This window comes from Mercurialis annua, linkage group LG6 (genome assembly GCF_937616625.2).
Source record: "Mercurialis annua linkage group LG6, ddMerAnnu1.2, whole genome shotgun sequence".
Classification (NCBI taxonomy): domain Eukaryota; kingdom Viridiplantae; phylum Streptophyta; class Magnoliopsida; order Malpighiales; family Euphorbiaceae; genus Mercurialis; species Mercurialis annua.
Genome location: NC_065575.1, coordinates 4,042,569 through 4,061,928, shown reverse-complemented (window position 1 = coordinate 4,061,928; position 19,360 = coordinate 4,042,569). Strand labels below are relative to the sequence as shown.

Sequence of the window (19,360 nt, the reverse complement as noted above, 5' to 3'; positions counted from 1 at the left end):
TTTAAAGCAAACGTTTAAAACTTTACGAAACAAATTCTAACCTTTTCAATTTTTGCATTTTGTAGCCAAATCCATTATTTGTTTATGTGGCAACCATATTATTGGTATATTAAATCCCAGCGTTTTAAAATTTTGCAAATAAAATCTCAACGTTTCAGACTTTTGCAAATTGTAGCCTAAAAAAAATACAAAATGGTTGAAATTAAAACTTGAACTACGATTTGCAAAAATTGGAAAGATTAAAATTTGTTTCATAAAATTTTAAATGTTAGACTTAAATCGCTAAAAAGTTAAAACATTGAAATTTGTTTTGCCAATACCCCTATTTAAAACAACCCTCGTACGTAAGAGTTATAAAATCTATCATGCTACATATTGTATCTTGCTAGTAAAGATTATCCCATTAATGTTTTAAATAAAATATGAAAAAAGAACAATTTCTTTTAACTAAATCTGACCGAATAGTTTGATTTAATTTAAATATTTAATATATATTAATTTGATCACTTGATGCACAACCCTAATTACAACATAAAAGATGATATTTTGTTTGAAGTTTGGGTTTTGTCTTCTATTGCCAAACTTATTATTATTATTAAAATTTAGTTACTATATTTGGCTTTTAAAATGTTAGGGTTAATATACTGAAAAAAAATCATTAGGATTCAATTTGTTAACACCCCTAAATAATGGGGCTATGTTGGAAATTATCCCTGAACCTGACCATATTCGAACGTACAATTTTTACCTTGAGCCTCCTGCCCTCTGCAGTCTGAACATTTCCGCAAAAACACAAAAAACAAGGACGAAACACGTGTCATACCGTAATTAGCCACGCGTACCACACACACATATATGCTTACTTGTTCTCCAAGTCGGCGCAGAACAGCACTGCCCCCTCACAAAAAGTGGCAAAAATAAATCCACGTGTAAACCTACACTGCTACACATACAGCGCACTTTAGCATTTATGAACCAAACATACGCATCCCACACAAAAAAGGAAACGATTCAGTATCCCATTGCCAACTCCTCACTTACCTTATACTCTCTCTTCACTGATCAAGCACAAAAAAAAAAAACACTCATCTCTGAACTTTTTCCATTCTCTCTATAAAAAATTATTGCTGCGTTTTACTGTTTACACTCTGTCGTTTCACAAAACAGAGTCGTCTCGTCTCCTTGTCTTGAAGACTTGAAGTGGTAATCATTGCCTGCATTTTCGTTTTTGGTTCACTAATTTGTAATGTGAGCTCGTTAACAAGCTTTAATCTGAAACGAACTGATTATTTTCATTTAGGTTTTGTATAGTAGCGTGTTTTTGATTATTTGCACTGTTTATGTATTTTTAACCTGTTTTTTTTTTGACAGATTTTGGATAAAAATGGATGCCAGGGGTAAAAAGAGGCAGCTAGAGGAGGAAGAAGAGCAGGATAAACGCTATAAGTTTAAGATATTATTACCTGATGGAATGACTGTAGAGTTATCACTGATAAACCCTGGCAGTGAGATGAAGTTTCAGGAATTTATGACACGTGTGAAAAATGAGTACATTTCATTGAAGAGACGTCAGGAAACAAAGATTAAGAGACCTGTGAATTGGAATGGAGAAAATGTGTACCTAGAGGATGTTAATGACAATAAGTTTAGAAGCAGGATTAATTTTGGTTATTTCAAGCCTTACAAATGTCATTTTTTGAAGTTTTATGTTAGTATTGATTTAATATATGAAATTTGTTTTAGTTTATGTTGTTTTTGTATTTTTTGGAATGTTTAGTTATTGATGATGTTTTGCTTGTTTGTTGTGGGAATAGGATGGGTCTGCTGTTGATATTGATCACTTGTATCAGGTTGGTTGATATTAGTGATTAAAATGTATAATATTTTTAGAGTTTTTTTTAATTTTTTGGATTGTTGATGAAATGACTGGTTGGATTTTGCAGAATATGTGGGATTTGACTCCTGATACTGATCTACTAACAGAGTTACCAGAGGAATATACTTTTGTAGCTGCGCTTGCAGACTTGATTGTAAGTTAATAATAATTTTTACAGCATGGGGTTTAAGTTTAACTCTGTTCTTCATTTTGGTATGCAATCATGCACTTGCTGTCTGTTTGCCTTTTATCAGGATAATTCCTTGCAAGCAGTTTGGTCGAATGGTAAAAATGATAGGAGATTGATCAGGTATGATATGGCATCGTATTATAATATAGCTTTTTTCTTTCTCTTTTTTCAATTTGTGGTGGCATTTTAGGATTGAGATGGGTCATTATCAGGAACTTGTGATTTTCTTCCAGGTTGAGGGTATGGTTGTGGTTTATGATAATGGTTTCTTAACAAGATTTACAATTATTATAATAGTGGATTCTTACCACACATTGCAGTAGTACTTGATTATGATTGAATTGCCTTCATCCTATTGCTAAACTAGTCCATCCTAAATGTGGCTGCTTTTGATTTTACAATCACTCAAACCGGGAGTGTTTTTGGGCTTTAATCTTTCTTTAGGATCTGGGTGCATCCTAAGATCAAGGTATGACAAGCCTTATTGTAGGTTGGTAGGTTTGGTCATTATTTTATCTCATAGGATCTAATTGTTTACTTAGCTGGAAAATGTATATGATATGCTTATGCTTCACTTGCTTTTACTGGCTTTTCTAACCCTGAATGCTGTATTTACTTGGTTAGTTTCTTAAATTTGCAGAGTTGACGTTATGGAGGATAAGATTTCAATCTTTGATAGTGGTCCCGGAATGGATAATAGTGATGAAAATTCTATAGTAAAGTGGTACGTTATGTCAATTTCTTATTAACTTCATTTGTTCTTAAGTTAGTAAGTTATTTTTATTGTTTAAATGAGATGGAATTTCAACATATGAACAAGGATTGGTCATGTTTGAGTACCTCAGTTCACAAGTGGACTAGTAATGAATATGTCTCCAATGAAATATTTGAGGGTGTAATATGGCTCTGCATATACTAATTATATAATGTGCATGAATTATCATCTTGCTTTAGTGCGTGATTTATGCCTTTCTCAATTATAATACAATTATGTAGCTCCTCTATTTTGCTTCTTTACTGGGCCTCTTTAGTCAGAGAATTGTGTTTATCATATTCAGGGGAAAGATGGGTGCCTCACTTCACAGATCATTTAAGGCGAAGGCAGTAGGCGGTGAACCGCCGTACTTAATGGTAATATGTAGTCTAATTTAGCATGCTTCTTCTTTGATGCACTTAAATTATATTATCTCAAATTTAACTCCCGGATAAAGAGAATATAGCTCTTATTGGTGGGTTGTCTCCGCATTTCTATTATTACAATTGTAAGCATCTCATATATTTGTTTTACTGATATTATGAGGAAATGTGATCATAGATAAGCTATTATTAGGAAGACATTTTCTGATAAATAATTCATGCCATAAACTTAAATTTTAAGACTATGCTAAATTCTATTCTGTGATTATATTTTTTTGTTCATGCAGCCCTATTTTGGCATGTTTGGATATGGAGGACCTATTGCATCTATGCATTTGGGGAGGTACTGCCTCTCGTTCTTTCTCACACGCGACAACTAGTCATGTGCATGCTAATTCTAATAATGGAAGTTTATATATCAAATGATTTCTGTTCTTTAATGTTGTCTTTAATCCATTACTATGGACTTTCATAGGCGTGCATTAGTGTCTTCTAAGACAAAAGAGTCAAGAAAAGTGTATACCCTACATCTTGAGAGAGAAGCTTTACTTAGCAAGTCCCGTACAGAACTAACTTGGAGGGTAATTAACTTCTGTGAGCTGATATTCTGTCCTTTTCAGATGATATTTTTTTTTTCCTTTTTTTTTCCTTATAGCCATATCATGTTTCTCTCTATTTGATTATCCCGTATCTAAACAAGGCGAACATTTTCTTCTAGGTTGTAACATAATTATTTGTTGTTTGTATTTTTTTGTTTCAGACTAATGGAGGAATGAGGAATCCTTCGGCAAAGGAGATTGAAGAATCTTCCCAAGGAAGCTTTACAAAGGTGAACCTTTTTATTTTTGAAAATTACAACGGTGAACCTTAATGCATAAAACCTTCGGTTTATAGGGGTTTATCTCTATATCTGCATGCTGTACCATATTTGGAAAAAATATAGATTCATCTTTGAACCAGAAAAATTGCTCTATTCTTGGGGAGTCAGTTTAGCAACTCTTGTTCAAACTATTGATGCGGTGGGTTTATAAGTGGCCCAAGTTCAAAGGCTGTAGTACTCAACTCGAATATTATTTTATTAAGCTTTAAATATTTCTACATATAATACTGTTCAAGGAGTTAATTATTCATTAAAGGTGGTGCTACTTCAAATTACCAGTTTAGCTTGAGCTCTGAATAACATTGACTCAAACTGAGCTGATTTGTACCCTACAAACTTCTCTCCGTACCTACATCTATATTTCTTTGTCTAGAGTTTACTATAAATTCTGCAAACTCATTCTAGAGTTTATCAACTCATTTGGCATTTGAACAAGAACAACTGCAGTGCAGTGTCTATGTTTCTAGACCAATCCTGCAACCGAGCCATACTTTAGAATTACCAATCACATACATGAATTTCACATACAAACATGAATGCAGTTTGCCAATTATACAAAATCACAAACTGACAAGGAACTGAGTCTTTTCTATTTTGTGTTGCAAATTTATTTATTTGATAATTTTTTGCTATTATACATTCTTAGGCTTAATTAGTCTTGTGCTTAAAACTATGTTAATTTGAAAACTCTTTGGAAGTCGTATGCTGAAAATTTGGTTTTAGGTGCCTTCTACAACTACTTTGTTTTTTGGCTTAATTCCTTAAAAAACCCTCACCTTGAATTTTTTTTTCGTTTATACCCCGACCTTGTAAAAACACCATTTGTACCCAATTTTGAGTTTTTATGTTTCATCTCTACCCAAAAGCATTAAATTGTACTCTTTTCATTTGAAAAAGAGTTTAAAACAATCCTTCATTTTTAACTTATATACTAATTAGATACTAAAGTTATTAATAGTACAAAAATACCATCTTCTTCAAAAAATTAAAAATAATAATAATTTTTTTAATCTTTTTTAAAAATAATTCCGAATTTTTTGTTTATTTTTTTAATTTTTTTAAAAAATATTTCTAACAAAAAAATTAAAAATAATAATAAATTTTTTAATTTTTTTTTATTTTTTTATTTTATATAATTAAAAAATTAATTAATTATTTGGATATATTTGATCATTTTTTAAGTTTAAGGATTTATTTGTATTTTTAAAAATAGAAAAAAGTATGTTTTAACTCTTTTCTAAATGAAAAGAGTACAATTTGATACTTTTGGGTAGGGATGAAACATAAAAACCCAAAATTGGGTACAAATGGTGTTTTTACAAGGTCAGGGTATAAACGAAAAAAAAGTGCAAGGTGGGGGTTTTTTAAGAAATTAAGCCTTGTTTTTTTACAAAGTAGATGCATGCTACTATGTCCACTTATCTCCTTTTATCCAATTGTTAACTTGACAAAGTAGGGGAAAAAAAGTAACAGTAGAAAAAGCCTCGGTTTTAATGTCCTGTAAGCATTAAGCATTTTAAATGAGGAAAATTCTTGTAAAGTCTTTCCTAGTGCCTACTGAAGCAATTGTGGGAACTTTTATTTATGTTGCTGATTTATTTAACCTTTTGCAATTTACTGTGTGTTTATCTCACAAAAAGTTATTGAAATCTTCTGGAAAAAGGTTTAAAATCTTTGTTATATTATGTAAGCCTTTGTTTGAAGAAGGATTTATATTGTTGTTTTCATAGTGTTATAATAATGCTGTGTAATTTTGCTTAAACTGGACAGGTTGAGATATTGGAGATTAAAATGAAATATCCGGACATACGTCAACTCCAATGTAGGTTGAAGGACATCTACTTTCCGTATATTCAGGTTCGCCAAACCATTTAACTTCGTCTACTTTTTGTTTGTTTCAGTTAATAGAGAGATCACATAATAGTTTATTGCTGTGCTCTAACTAATGACTACAAAGGTAAAGCTGTGCATTTGTTATGATTGCCCATTACTTTTATGATTTTATCAGTCCCAAACTCTACGAATGAAAGTCTATAAAGAGATGTAAATACAAAACCGAAAAGCCAATGAATTTAATGGTATATTTCATAGTTATTAAAGGCGCGCCTGAGGCGCGCCTCAGGCGAGAGGCGACTCGGGCGATGGCCGAGTCGCCTCAACTGCCCAAAGGCGGGCGATGTCACAAAGGCGCGCGCCTCAATCGCCTCAGGCGAGAGGCCAGAGGCCAGAGGCGCGCGCCTTTGTGACCTCTGTTAGCCAGACACTTCAAGAAAAAAAAACAGATGAAAAAGAAAATGAAGGAAGAAGAAGAAGAAGTGCGGCGGTGCTATGTCTAGGGTTTGGAAAGTTGGAATAGGTTAGGGAAAGAGAATAGAGGTTCCTTAAAGTCTTATTGGGCCTCCTTTAGCCAGCCCAAGATCAATATTATACATTTAAAGGCTTTAGTCTATAATAAATGGGTTGTTTTTAACATCAATAATGGTTAAGTTTTCAAATGACTCTTCTTTTTAACAAAAAAGGCCAATTTAGCCTTTTAAATGTAAATTAAAAATACTTTTAAGTCCAGAAAATACAATTTATACTTGAACTTTTTAAAAATATATAGAGTTTTTATATATATATATTTATATTAGTTGGTCGCCTTATTTCCAAAAGGCTTTCGCCTCGCCTCGCGCCTTGCGCCTCAGGCTTTAGGACCCCTCGTCGCCTCGGGTCGCCTAACGCCTTTAATAACTATGGTATATTTGGACAATTAATCTTCTTTTGGCCAAAATATCACATTTTTCTTATGAATTTTTATATTTATGTGTAGTGTGATGACCCATCCAACAAAGGGAAGACTGTTACACCAATTACTTTCCAGGTTTGATGCACAAATGTGGTGTGTGCTAGTTTTCCATGATAAGTATATTTCGTTTGCTGATTTTATGTGTTTCCGCATACATTGTCGGAGTAAGGTAGTAATGTGAAGACTTGATGAACTACTAATCGTCAAGAGTTGACAATAGCAAATAGAGGAACATGATCATGTTTTATAGCTGTATTATACAGATAGTATAGCTATGCGATAAGTGACAATTTATTTTATGTGCTGCGAAGATTTTAGCAAGTTGTAAAGATCCAGTTCTTTTTTCATTTTAAAAGTAGAGGCACTGTCAAATTTATAATTTTTTTTTTCCAATTTAGTATCAGTTATGAAACTGATTTTGCAGGGAAAGGATAGGAGCCTAATTTATATGGATGGATTTTGTATTTTTCTAAGCTTTTAGGCTCTAGGCATATACAGTTGCATGTTTCTCAATGCTCTCAACTTCAGAGTTCAGGATACTTTGCCGTTGAATATACCACTCTTGAGAAGGCATTTTCTTTTTATTTCTCAGGTTAATGGTGTTGATTTAGCTGAGGTTGAAGGTGGGGAGGTCTCAATTACTAATTTGCACTCTTGCAATGGCTCTGGATTTGTATTCCAGCTGCATTTTAGTGTCAAACAAGATATGGACGGAACCAGAACTCCAGGAAAATGTAATAACTTCTACTGTGTTCTTCTTTATATACTTTATATTTTAGTTTTCAAAAACTGGCAGCATTTTCTATCTTTTAAGCCCCGGTTTTCTTTTTTGCTTGTCTTGCTGGCTATAACATTGTAGCAATTCTTTATTTCCATTTCCTAGCATACTTTTAAGACAAGTTACTGAGGTTGAAAGTATTTCAGGTTCAAAGGCATCTCAAAAAGCTAATGCACAACTGAAGTGTTTTTATTTTCCCATTGTTGAGGTATGATGGTATCAAAAAAACATGTCTACGTCTTTTTCTTGTAAAATTGCGAATAACTTGGTCTGTCTTTTAAAGGGGAAGGAGAGTATCGAGAACATTTTAGGCAGGCTGAAAGATGAAGGTTGTGGAATTCCCGAAAATTTTGAGACCTTTTCGCGAGTCTCAGTTCGGCGGCTTGGTCGTCTACTTCCAGATGCCCGCTGGGTAAGATGGAAATCGTTGTGTCCATTATTAAATGTGATAACTTCAGATACCAATGCCTTTCCCATTTTAATAATGCTACACAGTAAACATTTGAAAGCGTAATGACTTTTTTCTACCATGTTAAAATCATTTGGTGAGATTACATAATGCAAATTTAAAAATTTGAATATTTGAATTGCAAGCACAACAAAGATCATTTATTATTCAATGTGTTTTACTTTACTTATATCCCGTGGCTTCTACTCTATCTTGGTGTGTCCAAAACCTGCTTGTTCTGCATTATTTTGTATATCCTGCATTATGCATTTGTATACATTGTCTGTTTCAAAATGTTTCTTCTTGTGAGAATCACGAGGAGGCTGTTTATTATACTCTGTTTTTTCTGCAAAGAAGCTGTTTTCATGTCAAGAATCTGTATTTACTATCTAAAACAATTCCCCGCTGAATCTGATCTAAACTTGCTGATGCAGCTTGTGAATAAAGATTAGAGGTCTCACTTCTGTATGTTTGTTACTTTTGGGTTTTGCTGTAGATTCGTGCTTTATAGAGTTTTGTAAATTAGAATACATAGGTATGTTGCTTTGGAGCTTATTTTCTTCTGCTCTTATTTATGTATCCCTGCAGTTTGGCGATGGTCCTGGTGATATAGTGTGATTTGAGTTTTATGTGCTTGATTACATGCAATTGATGCAAGAAGTCAAAACTGTATTACCGCTCTATAAGATTTTATGAGAATTGCAATTCAGTGCTATAAAGATGCTCTACTTAGTGTGAGAATTTGAACCATGTGCGAGCTTTTCTTGTGAAAAACAATAGTTTTGCCTGTATGAGATAATATGGTCCGATTAAATACTGTTTTTATACACAACATATGCTCCAATGTCCAATGGTCAATCATTAAGATATTAGCTCTGGTTTTCTTGGACCCAGAACCAAATCCTGGAGTATCTCTTTCCGCAAAATATTTGAGAGCATTTGAGAAGGTAGAAATGCTGTTCCATTTTGGAACAGCTTAACCATCCAGCATGCAGACAATGCCCACTAAATACTAAGTTTAGATAATAAATATCAACTTTATTGTTTTCTTTTCTTATGCTCTTTTGCTCTTCTATTGTTCTTTATCTTTTTGTGTCTTTCTAAGTGTACTATATCCCAATATATCTTGGATGGATTTCTCATACACCTTACCACAGGCACGCCTTCCTTTTATGGAATTCAATCAGAAAAAGGGAGATAGGGCTCACTTGTTAAAGAGATTTTGCTCAAGAGTTAAATGTTTTATTGGTAAGCTGGATGATGCATGAATAAATAATTATTCTTGAATGCCACCGTTTCATTATTTGGTTTTGTCTTTCTGCTGTCAGTATTCATTAGCAAATGCTGTTGTGATTGCAGAAACTGATGCGGGTTTCAGTCCCACTCCTTCTAAGGTGAAGCATGCTGATGCTTCAACAATTACTTATAGTTTGATGCTCTTGATGTGTTTCTAGCACTTCTTTTTAGATTTTTTATTTAAGCATATGTTCAAGAAAAGGATTGAGGGGGTAGAATTTGCATTTAGCCTGTAATATCTTCGCAAGGGTACTGTTTTGGCTATAAATTCTTGCATAAAATACTTTCTTTCTAGTTCTCTGCTTCTGTTATGTGGGTGGCTGTGCACTCACACATGTATATAGCACCATACATTGTATACTTCAATTATTATATGTATGTATTTCCTGTGTGTACATATCTATAAATATATATAGAGCACAACTAAAATATATATTTATATATATATATATATCGAATTCTTGATGAATTTACTTCACCCTTTCTTGGACTATTTTTTCTTGTCTTGAGCAAACATGATTTTGTGCAAAGTATTCTTTAATACTCGGTTAGTGTGATAAAGAAATAAGTATCGCTAAACAACTGCATTTGTGGATTCAGCTAAGGAAATTAACTTTGCTGATCTTATTGAATTGCTTTGCAGACTGATTTAGCACATCATAATCCTTTTACTAGTGCTTTGAAGAACTTTGGTAGCAAGAAGCTTGATAAAGAGAAAGGTTAAATTTCTCTTGTTATCTTCTATAATTTATGAAACTTCTTCCAATTAGTTTGTCTTGTTTGTTAGTTTCTTATGAGCTTATTTCACGTCTGCAGAAGTCAATATTCAAATTTTCCGAGATGGTAAACTGTTAAGTCCTTTAGTATTTGAAAAGGAGTATCAAGAATGGATTTTTCAAATGCACGAGTATGATCAAGAAGTTGACTCCGGTGAGGATGATGCAGTGCTTGTTGTCAACCCGACAAACAAAAAGGGGCTTGGGATTGCTTCTGATGGTAGGCATTTATTTGCTTAGCCTCATGGATTTCTGTTTTAGTTGCCAAATCCTGTACTGCAATACTCTTTATTTAGCTGTTTGCTTATCTTGTTTTTATAGGACATATTAGATTTCACTATACTGTCCACTGATTCTACTTAATCATGCAACTTAGTTGAAGAAGTTGGAATGTTTGTGGCATCGTCTTTTTTAGATAATGAGAGGTCTGTTTTAGAAGGATTTGTTTCAAGAAGACCTTTGTCTTTATCCTACCTGCTATTTTGGAATCTCTCGTAAAAACAAGTGTGCAGGACAGATCAGATATATCACTTCTCTTGCAGTGATGGCTGAGGAATTGTAAATCACTTGTCTTGCATGTCTTGAAAATTATGCCACGTTGTTTGTGGATAATCTTGATGTCTAATATATAAATTATATATTATCTACTTTTGTACATTGCTGGGATTCCTTGGTGCTTTAGTTTATGCTGAAGCTCTTAACCATCACAGATTAACTGATTATTAGATATTAATTTGCAGTTGTGAGAGTTCATCAGGGTTTGAAGAGGAAAGGTGCATTTTGGAAATCTGGTCAAAAAATAAAAATTCTTAAGGGTGCTTGTCCAGGAGTTCAGAAAACCAACATATATGCAACAATAGAATATCTTCTGATTGAAGGATTCCAAGGAGATGCTGGTGGTACGTTCCTTGCAAGTATTAGAAGCATTAAACAATCGAACTTGAAGTGTTTTCTGGAAAAGTTGTACTTGTATGTTTTATTCTTTTAGCTGCCTTCAACATCAAGGATATTAGGATATAAGAGGCATTTTGTTAAGAGGGCAAGCTGAATGGTCAATTTCAGGAATTTAACTTTTCTTTTTCTGTTTTTTTTTTTATGTTTAATAGGGGACGCTCGAATAATATGCAGGTTTGTTTCCTAGGAATTATCCTATATGAAATTATATCACTATTTATGAATCTGATTCTCATAATCTGGTCTCGATTATATACATAATTAATCTTGCATTTGGCAGACCGCTGGATGTTGCGGATGATGATGGCTGCACCCTTGCAGTGAAAGATGGGAATGCCAGTTTGAATATCCATAGGTCTTTGTCACTACCTATTAGTGTGGTTGATTCTGGAAAGGTTTGCAGATCTTGTTTCCGTGGCTCTTCTTATGCATGCATGCTTGTCTATTTTTTTTATAGAATTGGGTAATTTGCTGATTTTTGAGCCATTGTCATTAGTGCATAGCTGTTGATACTGCCGAGTGGAATAATCAACTTGAGAAGCAACGTATGAAAGCTCCCTCTATTATTGATTTTCTGAGTGCAGAACATTGTCGCGAACTGGAAGTTAATGGGGTACGTTTATGCTATGCTCTGTTTTTTGCTTTTCTGCAGCAAAGTAACCTTTGATATATTTCTTCCACCTTTTTTTCAGCCGAGTTGCAAATGCGTAATTACTTATTAATAATTAATGTATCTGGTGAAATATGAAAAGCAATTGGACCATTACATTTGGCTTTGTTCCATATCCATAGGGAGATTTTCAACTATAAGCTTATTAAAATTTTGGTTCCTTTTCCAGGCATTACCTTTTAGTGCTACCGTTGATGCTGGACAAGTTCCTCCATCTGAAATAGTGGCAGTTGTTCGGCCAGCCAGTTTCATTTCTTCTAATACTTCAAACAATTTGGATCAGAAGTATATTGTTAAAAGTAACTCAGAAATGTCTATGGGAGTTCAATTCAGAAGAGACACTAAGGACCGCTGTGTAGAGCCTATATACTCTACCCGCATAACTTCGTCATGTCGTAAAGGAATTGGTGGTTTATATATTTTTTCACTGGTCCCGATATTATCCAGATTATTTCGAGAATCAGGTGTCTATACATTTTCCTTCTCACTTGTAAGTAATGCATTGAAATTCTATCTGTTCTGTTATGTGATATACTGTGGTCTGAAATCTTTTAATGGAATAAACCTTTGTTCTTTAGGTTGGTTCGAGTGTTGAGGATTTTAAGAAAAGTGTGAAAGTTAGGGCATCTTCAGCTGTGGGGAAATGGAAACTCTTACATGACAATGGTAGTCGGCCATGTACTATGAGGTAAATGAAACTCAGGTGATGGGTCTGTAACTTGTTTTGTGAGAAATCTCTCAAGATACCTGTTAAATCATTTGAACTTTTTTAATTACTTCAATACAAGCAATTTTATTTACCAATTTAAATGTTTAATCTAATGCTAGAGTAATCTTGGACAGGGTTGGTTCAGCTTTTCAAACACTAGGTATTGCATGTTATGACAAATTTGGCAATAGGATGCCATTTGTATCACTTCCAGCAGTGACTGTCAAACTAAATTTTCATACTGGCCTGAGCTATGATATAGATAACGTTAAGACACGTCTATCTTCTGATAAGTTGACTCTAGAAGTAAAGGTACAATATTTCCAAGAATTTTATTGTCATATGGTGTTTCTTATTAATGATTACTTAAATAGGGATTAATTTTGAAGGAACTGCTGATTGAAAGCGCCAGGTTGGATGAAATACGGCCGAATTATGAAGCAACTTTGCTGATATGCCCCCAAGATAACTTGGCTACACTCTCTGTTCAATGTAAAGGTATATGATTGATTGCTGACAATCCTTTATGCATGATATGATCATGCACAGTTTTAAAGTTAATAATATCTAACTCTTGAAATATGCTCTTGGTTTTATTTTGTCAGTCGTTCCGGGGTCATTGGATCATGTTGTAGTCAATCCACCATTATTGGAAAAACAATTGCTTCCAGGTTTTGTGGTCAAGGAGTTGTTATTAGAGGTAACATGGGAATCATCACCGTTTTAATAGCCAAACCTATAGTTTTCTTGTTATTGAATACCATCAATTTAATTCATTTAGCATCTTTAGTTTTATTGTCCCCTGCTATTAGCTCTTTTGCTCTCTGACTAGCGCTTTCTTGCATATTTACATGCTTATTTTGGAGTAAACTTTGAAAAATAGATCTCATTTGCATTATGTTCAAAATAGTTTGAGTTACAAACAAACATAGAAGAAATTGAACTTCTTAAAGCTGTTAATGAAAGTATAAGATTGTCTAATTCTTTGTTTAGGAATCATTGAACTCCTATTGGCCGTGCCTTAGCTCTTATATCAATAAATAATGATGTCTCAGTTGATTATTTTGACTGAATGTGTTGCTTTATTTTAGCTAGTTTATGTTGAAGAGTTTACTTTCCTTCTCTTTGTAGCTTTTCTGCTATTAGCCAACTATAGTTATAGAGAATCACTTCCAAAAATTGCCACTGAAATCCAAGCTTTTTTCACATAACATGCTATACCCCCTTACAAAATAATCTTGTGAAGGCAATAATGAGTTTTTACCCATTCATCAAAGCCAATCTGAGGATAAAGATCTCATGCGGGAGGAAGAAAATGATAGTTCCACAACCGATTAGTCAATTTCCCATATATTAGACATTGTATGCTTTTTTTTCTTTATAGTCGACGATCGTTAAGTTAGTTTTATTTATGTTTAATACACCCTTTCGCGTGAATGCACGTTGCACTTGAAACATGAATAAATTTAGACCCACTTTACTTTATCGAACAAAGGGTCAACGTGCCCCCTAAACTTGTGTCACGGGGTCATCTAACCCAATTTATACTTTTTTGAGCAACTAACCCCATAACTCTTCATTTTCGGGTCAAGTAACCCATAATTGTATTTTTAAAACGCGTAAAATACAAATCGGAGGTGAGGGATGCAAAAAAGTAATTAGATACTTCCCTAATTGTTGCAATACAATTATCCTAAATCTGTTTTTTAAAATAAAAATATAAATTATGGGGTTATTTGACCCAAAAATGAAGAGTTTTGGGGTTAGTTGCTCAAAAAAGTATAAATTGGGTTAGATGACCCGGTGTCACAAGTTCAGGGGGTGCGTTGGACCCTTTGTTCTTACTTTATCTATTTAATATTGGGTTAATTCTATAAAAAGTCACGACCTTTACACGAATTTTCATTTTAATCATGACCTTTAAAAATTGCCATATAAAACCATGACCTTTCATATTTTTTCAAATCTATCACCGACTATTTTTCAGGTGAATTTTACCTTTCATTTTTTTTTCAAATCTGCCGGATTATGGTGGCCACGTCATCAAAAATACACCAAAAATTAATTTGGTGATAGATTTGAAAAAAAATGAAAGGTCGTGGTTTTATATGGCAACTTTTAAAAGTCGTGATTAAAATGAAAATTCGTGTAAAGGTTGTGACTTTTTATGGAATTAACCCTTTAATATTTAATCTACCCAGGATTAAACTCTAGCCTATTCTATCAAAAAGACTCTAGTTTATGCTGTTGAATTGCACTCCCTTTGACATTTGGTTTGTGTTGTATTTTTCTTCCAGATGTTTGATAAATATGGTAATCATGTTAGAAGCGGCTTAGGAGTTCAACTGAACTTGGATGGCTTTCAAATCCTTGACCAAATAGGTTCAAACCGTAAGGTCAGATTTGATGTTTTATCTATGATATTAATGTAAATTTTGAGGTACTTCCCACACGAATTGTTATTTTTGAAAAAAAATTACTTGCCACAGCTTTCCAATGTGTGCATACATCAGTAAAACAATTGAAATACGAGGATTGGTGATACTTTAGAAGTTTGAAATAGAAAGAGTTTATTACCGTTGGGGTCATTTTGCATGCTAGCATCAGAAGTTTCGACAATGCTATTGTGCAAAGCAATTCCCTCTTTCAATACCTTTTGAACTAATGGGGAATGATTACCATTTTAGGTGGATGATAAAGGATGCATTGACCTCAGTGGTCTCCTGAAAGTGACAGCAGGTTATGGAAAGACAGGTATGTAGCTTTCAATCCCTTGCCTATCCCATTATCTAGTCCTTATAGCGGCAACTTAAGGAGCACCCTCAAAATATAAGTACCAAAAAATAAAAGAAGACAATTGCACAGAAAATGAACTTCCCTAAATCCAAATAACATGACTAAGATTGTGCCATGCTGTTCCTGTTAATCGTCAAGGCAGTTAGCATTATGAAAATGTTAATAACAAAGGAACCTTTTCTGCTGAATCTGAAGCATATAACTACTGGTTCACTTTAAAATCCTATTTAATATTTCATAGCATGCCAAACTTTTGCAGACCCTACTAGATTCATAAAATCTGTAGTTTTTTTATACATGCAGTTGTTTGGTTACAAGAGCATTAAATATTTGAAAGTTATGAAATAGGGTAATTTTGCATCTTTAGAGTATTTTCTAATTTCTAAAAGTTGGTTTCTTTTGTTTCTTCTGATATGTATCGAGTGTTTCTTTTACATGATAAGCTGATCCCCATTCACGAAGCATACTTTAATTTTCCGATATATGATTTTTGTTAAAGTGTTTGAATAGGGACAAAGCATACTGGTGTAGTGTAAACTAAAAAAAAGCAATGGACTGTGTATTCCTTTGTTGTGGTAACAGACAGCATTCTGTTGCACTCTGCAGTGTCAATTTCAGTTTCATCTAATGACAGAGTCATTCTGAAGGAAGAATTTCAAACTGGCAAGAGGGAGCTGAGACTGGCATCAAATGTTGGTCATACTTTTCATCTTTTGTTAACTTCCTTTTTCATTTATATTCTAGTGACAGTACTATTATTTTCTGCCAGATGCCCGAATCTTTAGTTGCTGGTTCTCAGCTGGAAAATGTGGAATTTCAAGTTGTCGACTCTGTGGGTGATGTTGATGAAACAATTCATGATGAAGAGAAATTTAGCCAATCTCATACATTAAAAATAATTTCAAATACATTTGATTCAGTTGGCATCCAGTATACTTTCAGATTTGGATGTGCCACTGTACCTGTTATTCCCGTACCTGCAAATGAAGGAAACTATAGCTTCACAGCTGCTCACACCCGTTATCCAGAATTACAATTGAGTTTCAATGTGTCTGTCACAGAAAATCTGGACTATAATGAATTTCAGTCTCCTTGTTCAGATAGACAGGTCTTACTGCTCCAGGATTCGGCATCGCTTAAGCATTTAGGAAATTTGACTCCACATGACAATGAAGGAAACTTAATGCTGTCTATCGTAAACACTGGGCAGGTAGTATATCTTTGGACTGTTGGAACGGAGTTACTTAGTTTGTTTCTTCTTCTCTCAATAATCTTTTGCAATCTCGGTTCAAACAAATGGGTCACGGAACTTTTCGCCCCTTGGCTGAAAATATTAGTTATTATGTGCTCTGAATGCTTGTAAATAAGTGGTATTTTCATCGCTTACCTATTATCTTTAGCACTTGCATTTCGTTTCCTCTCCATGTAGGAGTTAACAATTTCTTTTTGTGAAAGAGCCAAGTGCATCTAATACGTGGTGTCTCAACTTAAGTATTTTATTCTGGACTGTTCTTCAGCCTCTTCAGGATGAGATTGGCAAGTACGGTGAGCGAATTGGAGACTATGAAAAGAAACTAAAATTGCTTGATGATATGAAGCTTGATCGTGAATCAAGCTTATCAAAGCTGCAAGGTTGTGAATTCCTTGTAATTCTTATTTGTCCTTCTTGCAAATTATTAGTTTATTGTTGTCTCTTATAAGTTAATTTATTTCGCTTCTTACCTGCTGCTAAGTTTGTTTTTGCTGCTTGCCGTCAATTACTGATAATGCAAGAATCGACTAGGACAAATTTACATTTCATCAAACTGCCTTCTTTCACCATTAAAACATGTAAATTTAATTTTTAGTCTGGTTAACTGAGTTAGCTCTTTGACTCTGCCTCCTAGTTTTATTTGGTAGGATTTGTCTAACTTCAGATGTTAATTCATTTAGTAATGTCATCACTCATGATTCTTATTACGTGAGCCTCTACCTTGCTGTTTGGCCATTGCTTTAGTTTTCTATCTGTATTTTGTACCCCTGTTGACCAGTAACTTACGTGAATAGACAGTTGCCAATGATGGTATCTTGTGGTTGATGATTTCCAGCTTCTATTGGACCTGAAGAGTTCAGTTATATGAGCTCTGTATCAACAAAGGAGGAAATTACAGAACAAATTAAGAGCAGGAGTCATTCTGCAGCTGCCAAGATTTGCAGTCTTTCCATAGATTTTCCATTTCAGGAATCTCAGAATCATTTCATGCAGGACATAGTTGGTTTGGTTGCTTTACTTGGAACAGTTGGCAAAAAGGGATTAAGCAGGTCTTCCATCAATACTTTATATTTACTTTTTTATGAGCTGTTGTATAATTTAATAGATGTTTGACTAAATTATTTGCAGGGTATTAGCAGAGTACTTGGGTGAAGATCAAATGCTTGCCGTCGTTTGTCGTTCCTATGAAGCTGCTACTGCTCTCGAGAAATTCATAACTTCTGAAAAATCTACCTCTGGCCGATTTCTGGTTATAAGCCTTGAGGATTTGAGGTAGAATAAGCTTTTCTGGTTGGAGTTTCAAACGTGCAATTTGTATACAGTTTTGATTAGATTTTTAGATTAGAAAATGTGTTGAAAGCCATACTCTGTTAGATTATTGTTAGCATCAAGAGTCTCAGTGGGCTCTTCTTCAAGTCTTCTCTTTGATATCAAATTCATTTATATGTTTTATATCTCTGATGACTCATATCATGAGAAATACTTACATAGAATATTCTGTCCACCCGTCATCATCCGTGGACAAAGCCAATGGTATGTTATAACTTATAATATCATTGCCTCTTTTCACGGGTTGTCCACGGATGACTTGGTGGACAAAGAGAATTTATCCTCAGATTTTTCCTTCTTTTTGGCAGGGTTTACAGATATGTGGAAGAGGATGCACCACAGAGAACATTAGCCTTTCCCGAGCCTATGTTGCCAAGTGGGAATGCACCTCCTGGTTTCGAGGGGTATGCAGTGAATATGATCCATTTAGATATGGAGATCAGAAGTGGCGGGCATCGTCTGAGAGAGACGTTGTTCTACCAACTTCTTGGTGAGCTCCAAGTTTATAAGAGCAAGGAGCATATGAACAATGCTCGCGCTTGTATTACACAAGGTGCTGTCTCTCTAGATGGTGGAATTATAAGGGAGAATGGAATTATTTCTCTTGGTTATGGGTTCGTATATCTTTCTCCCTCTGTTACTCTAACTAACATTCTTGCATGCATAATGATTGTTTTTAAAATGGAAGACTCAGTTTTTAAATTTACAAAGGACTAGACTTATCAAAATATATTAAGTTTTGATTTATACGAGTTCGTCCACAAGTTAAATACCAAACATTGAGCGGTTTGTGTTCAGGAACCCCGAAATTTGTTTTCCTGTCGAAATGGATCTTTCTCTAGAAATGATTGAGGTGAAGCTGCAAATTGCAGAACTGAGGGAACAGTTGCAAGAGATTGCGAAGTCAATAGAGAAGGTGAGTAGATTGCACGAGAAAGCTATGAGAAAGTTCAAGAAGAGAAGTGCCCAGTTTGAAAATTTTATTGGTAGTTTGGACCAGACCAAAACTGAGCCTAACTAAGTCACAACATGCTTCTTATTTTGCCCATATCACTTGATATATAATGTTTTGGGGGTTATTTACAAATGATATGAATAGAGAGATTGGTAGAAAGTACTGTTGATTAGAATAACTGTGGTCTTCTGATTTACCAAATAGAGTCTGGAAGAAGAAGAAGAGGAGAGATGATATGTTTATCAGTTTAATTTGTATATTTGGTAGCGAATTGATTGGAATTTAGTTGTTAATTATTACTTATATAAATTAATTAAGATATAGCATCCATTGATTAGTTAAAAAGTAAAAAATGAATGACAAAGATTTCATATTACTTCCAAACCTATAATTATGTATCCTTAGACTATTTGACTACTAAAGTTGCATTCCCCAGCAAAATATCCTACTAAAAGCTCATTTCCCAGGAATAGAACCGGCACTTATTAAACGATTTAATAAAAATAATTTGACGCCATATTCTTTT

General features: G+C 34.0%; 1 protein-coding gene across 4 annotated transcripts; it reads left to right on the top strand.

Annotated features, from left to right (window-relative positions):
* The first annotated feature begins 1,053 nt into the window (after positions 1 to 1,053).
* Positions 1,054 to 19,164, top strand: LOC126687125 (structural maintenance of chromosomes flexible hinge domain-containing protein GMI1). Of its 4 annotated transcripts, XM_050381510.2 has the most exons (37): positions 1,054 to 1,203; positions 1,372 to 1,708; positions 1,815 to 1,850; positions 1,944 to 2,030; positions 2,131 to 2,186; positions 2,707 to 2,790; positions 3,125 to 3,197; positions 3,491 to 3,546; positions 3,679 to 3,784; positions 3,964 to 4,032; positions 5,854 to 5,940; positions 6,896 to 6,946; positions 7,464 to 7,605; positions 7,796 to 7,857; positions 7,933 to 8,061; positions 9,255 to 9,345; positions 9,457 to 9,491; positions 10,037 to 10,112; positions 10,210 to 10,389; positions 10,910 to 11,068; positions 11,276 to 11,297; positions 11,404 to 11,518; positions 11,620 to 11,736; positions 11,963 to 12,283; positions 12,372 to 12,481; positions 12,637 to 12,814; positions 12,892 to 13,000; positions 13,108 to 13,202; positions 14,800 to 14,898; positions 15,190 to 15,256; positions 15,881 to 15,990; positions 16,068 to 16,508; positions 16,816 to 16,930; positions 17,386 to 17,599; positions 17,679 to 17,822; positions 18,188 to 18,493; positions 18,678 to 19,164. In XM_050381510.2, the coding sequence occupies exons 2-37, from the start codon at positions 1,385 to 1,387 to the stop codon at positions 18,898 to 18,900; spliced, it is 4,689 nt and encodes a 1,562-aa protein (XP_050237467.1). In that variant the 5' UTR covers positions 1,054 to 1,203; positions 1,372 to 1,384; the 3' UTR covers positions 18,901 to 19,164. The 4 variants fall into 4 exon arrangements, with proteins under 4 accessions (XP_050237467.1, XP_050237469.1, XP_050237468.1 ...); XM_050381512.1 differs by lacking the exons at positions 1,054 to 1,203; positions 1,372 to 1,708; positions 1,815 to 1,850; ... (5 more) ...; positions 3,679 to 3,784; positions 3,964 to 4,032 and adding an exon at positions 5,488 to 5,583; XM_050381511.2 differs by lacking the exons at positions 1,054 to 1,203; positions 1,372 to 1,708; positions 1,815 to 1,850; ... (5 more) ...; positions 3,679 to 3,784; positions 3,964 to 4,032 and adding an exon at positions 5,597 to 5,746.
* The last annotated feature ends 196 nt before the right edge of the window (positions 19,165 to 19,360 follow it).

Bases quoted from the DNA above. Each gene is read 5' to 3' on its own strand.
- LOC126687125 (XM_050381510.2), top strand. From the start codon at position 1,385: ATGGATGCCAGGGGTAAAAAGAGGCAGCTAGAGGAGGAAGAAGAGCAG. The intron at 2,031-2,130 runs GTAAGTTAATAA...GCCTTTTATCAG, and splicing joins CTGCGCTTGCAGACTTGATT to GATAATTCCTTGCAAGCAGT. The intron at 16,931-17,385 runs GTTGTGAATTCC...GATGATTTCCAG, and splicing joins AAGCTTATCAAAGCTGCAAG to CTTCTATTGGACCTGAAGAG.